At 23.1% G+C, this 7,833-nt stretch overlaps 1 protein-coding gene across 1 annotated transcript in view; it reads right to left on the bottom strand.

Annotated features, from left to right (window-relative positions):
* The window catches only part of LOC141315877 (protein IWS1 homolog), a 27,963-nt gene that overhangs the window by 8,955 nt on the left and 11,175 nt on the right, over positions 1-7,833 (bottom strand). The window contains exons 10-16 of the mRNA XM_073832718.1: positions 7,717-7,762; positions 7,432-7,636; positions 7,298-7,355; positions 5,234-5,346; positions 3,400-3,550; positions 1,663-1,745; positions 1,437-1,566 (exon numbers count right to left, since the gene is read on the bottom strand). Of these exons, the coding sequence (XP_073688819.1) occupies positions 1,437-1,566; positions 1,663-1,745; positions 3,400-3,550; positions 5,234-5,346; positions 7,298-7,355; positions 7,432-7,636; positions 7,717-7,762 (786 nt within the window). The remainder of the gene's footprint in view (positions 1-1,436; positions 1,567-1,662; positions 1,746-3,399; positions 3,551-5,233; positions 5,347-7,297; positions 7,356-7,431; positions 7,637-7,716; positions 7,763-7,833) is intronic.

Genomic DNA, 7,833 nt, shown 5'->3' on the forward strand with positions numbered 1-7,833 from the left:
TTTTTTAAATTGAATAAAAAAGAAAAAAAAAGCAATTATTAATAATAAGAAAGAAAGAAAGAAAGACATAAAAAGTAGAAACTTAAAAACAAACATCCCCTAATTCAATAAACAATCATAACATTTTTTAATTAAAATATATTATAATTATGTAACAACAAAAATCCTCTAACTCACTCATAGAAAGTAATAATAAATATGAAAAATAAAATGAATTAAAAAAAAACATTATATGCTTTTAATTTTAATTGTAAAAACAAAACTAACCCAACCCAATACACAATTATAGAATGAAATATAAATATATTTTAAAAAAATTGAATAAAAAAGAAATGCAATTATTAATAATAATAAAGAAAGAAAGAAAGACATAAAAAGTAGAAACTTAAAAACAAATATCTCCTAATTCAATAAACAATCATAACATTTTTAAATTAAAATATATTATAATATAAAAACAAAAATCCTCTAACTCACTCATAGAAAGTAATAATAAATATGAAAAATAAAATGAATTAAAAAAAACATATTATATGCTTTTAATTTTTTTAAAGTAAAAACAAAACTAATCCAAACTTAATACACAATTATAGAATGAAACATAATTATATTTTAAAATTGAATAAAAAAGAAAAAAAAATGCAATTATTAATAATAAAGAAAGAAAGAAGACATAAAAAGTAGAAACTTAAAAACAAATATCCCCTAATTCAATAAACAATCATAAAATGTTTAAATTAAAATATATTATAATTATGTAAAAACAAAAATCCTCTAACTCACTCATAGAAAGTAATAATAAATATGAAAAATAAAATGAATTTAAAAAAAAACATTATATTCTTTTAATTTTAATTGTAAAAACAAAACTAACCCAAACTTAATACACAATTATAGAATGTAATATAAATATAGTTTTAAAAAATATAAAAAAGTAAAATTAAAATATAATTATTAATGATAATAAATAAAGAAAAGAAATAAGACAAAAAGTTAAACTAAAAAAAAAAAAAAAAAAAAAAAATCCCCCAACTCAAATAATCATAAAATGTAATAAAATGTTTTTAAAAAATAAAAGAAATTAAAAAAAGAATTTTAAAAAAGTAAAAAAAAAAAAAACCTCTAACTCAATCATAGAAAGTAATAATAAACATGAAAAATGCAATGAATAAAAAAAATTAAAAGCATATAATAATAATAATAATAATAATAATAATACTATATTTGAAAAAGTAAAAATAAAAATATAAAAAAATACAATTATTTATAATAAATAGGATAAAAAATATATATATATATATATATTGTAAAATAATAATGATGATAATTATATTAATAATAACAACAATAAATGCAGAGTAAAAAAAAAAATGATATACCCCTTCTCAATAGACAATCATAGAATGCAGTAATATTTAAAAAAACGGCAGACTCACTTCCTGTAGGATCTTGAGGAGTTCCTCTCGTATCTTGAGTGCTGGGAGACTCTTATCTGGAAGAGGACTGATCCATTCCTTTATAGCCGTCATCACACCGCTGTCTATGAACGTCTCCTTCAGATCCTGCCTGCAAGAACACATTTAAATGACACATAAATAATCACAACTATACAGACTTTACATTCAGTTTGCTTTGGTCTTGAAAAACATGAGAATCACTTACTTCTTTAAATGCATCACTACTGTGGGCAGCAGCATGAGCTTTTTCAGAGCCGGTTTCTTCTGACTGTTCAGAGTTCGGTCCTCCTGAAATGCACAAAGACAGATCAGAGACTAAAGTCAGCAGAAATACTATACTGCTCATTTGTGGGTTCAAAAAAAAAAACAATCCAAAGTTTGGTGGATTCAATTATTTTTAATTACATTTTTCTGGATGTATTTAATAGATGAAATTGTTGCCATTTAATTAAATGTATTAAAAGTTTTAAAATAAACATATATAATTTTATTATTAGTGATGGGTAGTGATTAATCACGATTAAGCGCATCGAAAATAAGTTTTTGTTTATATAATATATATATGTGTGTGTATTGTGTATATTTAATATGTATATAAAGACACACATTTTATTTTGCATGCAATTAATCAGTACCCAGCACTATTTATTTTATTTGTTTTATTTATTATTTTCATTATTACATTTTATGATTTTTTTATTGGGTTAGGGGATTTATTCAATTCATTTTTTAATTACTTTATTTAAATTATTAGTTTGTTTGTTTTAACAATTTTTATTATTACATTCTATGATTATGTTTTAAATAAAAACTATCAGGGCTTTTTCCCCAAAAAAATGTATAAATTTCACAATTTTACATTAGAAGCATATTGTTTATAATATAAAATAATATTATTATTACTGTTAATATATATATAAAAAATGTATGATCGTTAAGCTTTTATTATTATAATCATCATTACAAACAAAATAATCATTGTACAAAGTGCTATATAAATGTATAGAAATTAAAAATGAAAAAAAAAGTATCATTTTAATAAGATTAACAAAATAATAATTTTTATAAATATCATATATTAAAATGTATAAATATTTGATAACATTATTTTATTATTAATATTATACTCATGTCATTATAATAAGATATTTAATTAAAATACAATGTTATAATTATTATATTGTTACTAATATATTTTGAAGTGTATTATTACAATGTACACAAAAACCTTTAATCTGGATGCGAGTAATCGTTGCCCAGCACAATTTATTATAAACATTAATTAAATTGAATTATATATAATAAAATATAAATATAAATATAATATAGTATATATATATATATATATATATATATATATATGTTTAATTTCATTTTTATTAAATTACTTTCATTATGTGTTTAATAAATATGAAAAATATTACACGCATATAATTAGAACTTTAAAAAAAATAATAAAAACTTTATTAATAATTTTTCTGGAGTGCATTTTAACGATTAAACTAAAGTTGAAGTAATCAAAAGCGCAGAAATCATAACTGCTGCATTTGATGAAAAAAAGCATTAAAAACAGTAATATTGTAAACTATTTTTTGATTTGCTGCTCAAGAAACATTTTTGATTTTTATCAATGTTGAAAACAGTTGTGCTGCACAATATTTTGGTGTAAACTGATACATTTGAGTTTTTTCTGGTTCACAGATGAATAGAAAGTTCAAAAGAACAGCATATATCTGAAATATAAAATCTTCTGTAATCTTACAAATGTCTTTACTGTCACTTCTGATCAATTTAAAGCATCCTCAATGAATAAAAGTATTTCTTTCTGACTCCAAACGTTTGAGCTGTAGTGTAACTAATCTCCTCATAAATCAGCAGCATGCCACAGAAACTGTAGACGTTCAGCTATAAATACCCCAGAGCCTGTAACTAACACACACACCTCTGCAGCTTCTGTCATTTTGGTGATCATGGCGCTCACAACGTCATCGGCGTCACTGATGAACGTCCCTCCGTCTCGATTGCGTCTGCGTTTGCCGCTCTGAGCTTTCTTACGGGCCAACATCATGTCAAAGTCAGACATAAAGGACATGCTGAAACACACAAACACACGTGTGACTATCGTGCATGTCAAAGACACATGTGACCCTGGACCACAAAACCAGTTATAAGTTACATACACTGCATGGGTCAAAATGAGAGATTTTTCTTTTATGCCAAAAATCATTAGGATATTAAGTAAAGATCATGTTCCATGAAGATATTTTGTAAATTACCTACCGTAAATATGTTAAAACTTTTTTCAAATTAGTGATATGCATTGCTAACATATTTTTTTCCATTACATTCTATAGTTAAATTTTTCTAAAATATTTTTAATTATTATTATTATTTTTATTTTATTGTTTTACAATTTTCGTTATAACATTCTATGATTTATGCATTAAATATGATAAAACTTCAATTTAATTAGTAATATACATTGCTAATATATTTAAAAACTAAAAAAAGATTTTATTTATTGTATTTAAAAAAATATATTTATTCTATGATTTGTTTAATTATTTTTTAAATACATTTTTTTATTTAAATAATTTTTTCTTTTTTACAACTTATGTTATTACATGATATGATTTATGAATTAAATGTTAAAACTTATTTTAATTAGTTATATGCATTGCTAATATATTTAAAAACTAAAAATATATATATTTTTTCATTAAATTTTTTTTAAATTATTTTCATTATTATATTCTATGATTTGTTTAATTAATTTTTTTGGTTTAAATAATTTTTTTTTTTTTTTTACATATGTTAAAACTTATTTTTTTTAAATTAGTAATATGCATTGCTATGAACTTTATCTGGACAACTTTAAAGGTGATTTTCTCGGTATTTAGATTTTTTTGCACCCTCAGATTCCAGATTTTCAAATAGTTGTATCTCAGCCAAATATTGTCCTATCCTAACAAATCATTCATCAATGGAAAGATTATTTATTTAGCTTTCAGATGTTGTATAGATCTTAATAAAAAAAAAAAAAAATAAATAAATGACACATATGACTGGTTTTGTTGTCTAGGGTCACAAATATTAAGCACCTTTACAATGATAACCATATGGCAAAAAATATATATTATTTTCAAAAAACAAAAAAACTAATTTGCTGTAATATGTTTTAAAATATATTTTTGTAAATTACAACATTTCTGTGATTTTTTGTATTATATATAAAAAAGTATTTTTTAAAGCATTTAAAAATGGCTAAAATGGTTTCAAAATATATTAACATTAATATTATTAAAATATTTTTATAAATATAGATTTCTTTTAAAAAGTAATTTAAAACAAAACCAGTCATAAGTAGCACAGGTATATTTGTAGCGATAGCCAAAAATACATTGTATGGGTCAAAATTATGGATTTTTCTTTTATGCCAAAAATCATTAAATATAAAATATAAAATATTAAAAATATTAAAACTTAATTTTTGATTAGTAATATGCATTGCTAAGAACTACATTTGGACAACTTCATAGGCGATTTAAAAAAAAATAAAACATTTTTTTGCACCCTCTGATTCCAGATTTTCAAATAGTTGTATCTCAGCCAAATATTGTCCTATCCTAACAAACCATACATCAATGAAAAGCAAAAATTGACCCTTATGACTGGTTATGTAGTCCAGGGTCACATATGAGGTTTATAGAAGCAGGGAAGTCTCTTAATTGATTCCTGTTTGGTGTTATTATGGTATTACTGAATAAATGACTCACTCTTTTCCTCCTCTGTCCACATCATCATCTGAATCAGACTCATTCTCCAATCCCTTCTGTCCCAACGTATGAGCCTGCGGCCGCTCGGCCTCCAACTCTTCTTGATTGAAGCCCTGAACACACACACAAGGTCAAAGGTTAAGAGAAAGAGATGTGAATTGTGGGAATTAGTGTTGCAGTGTTGATTCAGTTTAGTGAATCAGTTTGTTCAGATTGTTCGTTTCAATGAATCAGTTTGGAAAAATAATTCACCCAATTATCACTTAGTAGTAAAAAAAAAAATGTTTTGGAAAAAAAAAAATTATTGGAATTATTAGTTATTAATAGTTGGACTATTAATAATGTATATAACAATTTAATTAATCTGACATCAATAATAGTACTCCGTTTCAAAAATGACATTATTATCGTCTACTTAATTTGATTAATAATTATTAGATTAATAATTTTGCAACATTAACATTTATTTTCCCATTTATTAATGTGAATCTGCTTTAAAATAATATCCATTGTATAAAGCACTATATAGAAATAAACATGACTCAAGATAATTATTCAAATAAAAATCAGACATTAATTGTAATGCATTTCATAACTTACAATTATTAATTTATATATTACAATTATTAAAAAACAACATTTTGATATTAATTATAAGTCAACTAATAACATATACACATTATTATTATTATTATTAACAACAACAATTATTAAATGTTAATTATTATTACAGAATCAAATAAATAAAAGTGCATTTGTAAAAATATTATTATTTGATTAATTACATTATAAAATTAACATTATTAATCAAATCAGAATACAACTGATCATCAATTATAACTATTATAATAATAATAATAATGATGATTATAATAAACATTAAATGAGATTAAAATAATATTACAAAAAACATTAAACATTAAAACATTACACATATAATAATATTAATATTATTAGTTATTAATAGTTGGACTATTGTTATGAATTATCAATGAAGTATATATCAATTTAATTAGTTATATGCAAATCTGACATCAATAATAGTACTCCGTTTCAAAAATGGCATTTTTATCTTCTGTACAGCTAATATTTAATTTAATTAATATTTATGAGATTAATAATTTGGTAACATTAACAGTTATTTTCCTGTTTCTCAATGTGAATTTGCTTTATAAAGCTCTATATAGAAATAAACATAACTCACGTTAATTATATAAATAAAAATCTGACATTAATTGTAATGCATTTCATAATTTAAAAACATTATATAAAAAACTAATTTATAATATATCACAATTATTAAAAAACATAACATTTTGATATTTACTATAATAGTCAACTTATAATAACATATTATAAACTATTATTATTAACAATTAATTGTTATTAATTATTAACATTACAGAATAAAATATATAAAGTGCATTTGTAAAATTAATATTATTAGCAGATAACTAATTATATAATATTAATACAATCATATATCATAATTATAACTTTATTATAATAATGATTATAATAAAAATTAAAATAAAGCGCTATATAGAAATAAACGTGACTCAAGATAATTTTTCAAATAAAATTTGTAATAAATTGTAATGCATTTCATAATAAAAAAAATGAAATAAAATGTTAAAAAAAGTATTTTATTTTAGCTTGTAACCAATAATACAAGTAATATTTCTAATTTCTATTTAGTTTAACTTGATGTACTAAAATAACTAACTAACTAATCTAAAAGTTAAATAAAAATTAACAATATATATATATATATATATATATATATATATATATATATAAAGCCAAAAATCACAAAACAAAACTAAAACAAAAAATATACAAATAAATTCAAAATGAGAAAAGCTATTATAGCATATAAGAGCATAAAAAAAAAAAAAAAAAATCACAAATACATTTGTAATATGACACTAATATTTTCTTTAGTGCCAAAAATTAATTTGTTTTATAATTGATGCATTTTGCAACTTTTTTTTACTGTGATACTGCTTTGAATTTATCTGTATTATAGATAATTATTCATATGCAATAGTAATGTGATCTCACCGTAAACTCCTCCTCTTCCTCATCGCCGGACTCTCCGAAGATGTCTGCAATCATTTTCCTGAGGAAAAAAAGAGATGGTTATAACCACAGACACATGGGCAGAAAGATAAATGAAGAGCATTAGATGCACTGACTCTTCTACATCGTCGCCAGAGTCGCTGTCGCTGCCGAACAGAGCCTTCTCGTTCTTATTCCCTGCATCTCTCTTCATGTCCTCCTCATCCTCGCTGTCTGAGCCCAGCTCCTTCAGTTTAGCTGCTAAACTCTTATCAGGGCCTCCAGAGGCTTCATCACTGCCAGAGTCTTCATCATCAGACACCAGCCTGCTCTTCTTCGGCTCTGCAGAAACAAGCACCTTCATCATCATCATCATCAGGTGACATTATATAGCTAGTGTTAATGACAGATTGTAACTCTACCTTTATCCTCATCTTCATCACTGTCTGACAGAATGGCCTTCTTCCTCTTGACTGAAAGAGAATTCACAAGAAACTCCAGTCATTTATTAACTATTTTTTTATATAATAATGATTATA

This window comes from Garra rufa, unplaced genomic scaffold, assembly GCF_049309525.1.
Source record: "Garra rufa unplaced genomic scaffold, GarRuf1.0 hap1_unplaced_040, whole genome shotgun sequence".
Classification (NCBI taxonomy): domain Eukaryota; kingdom Metazoa; phylum Chordata; class Actinopteri; order Cypriniformes; family Cyprinidae; genus Garra; species Garra rufa.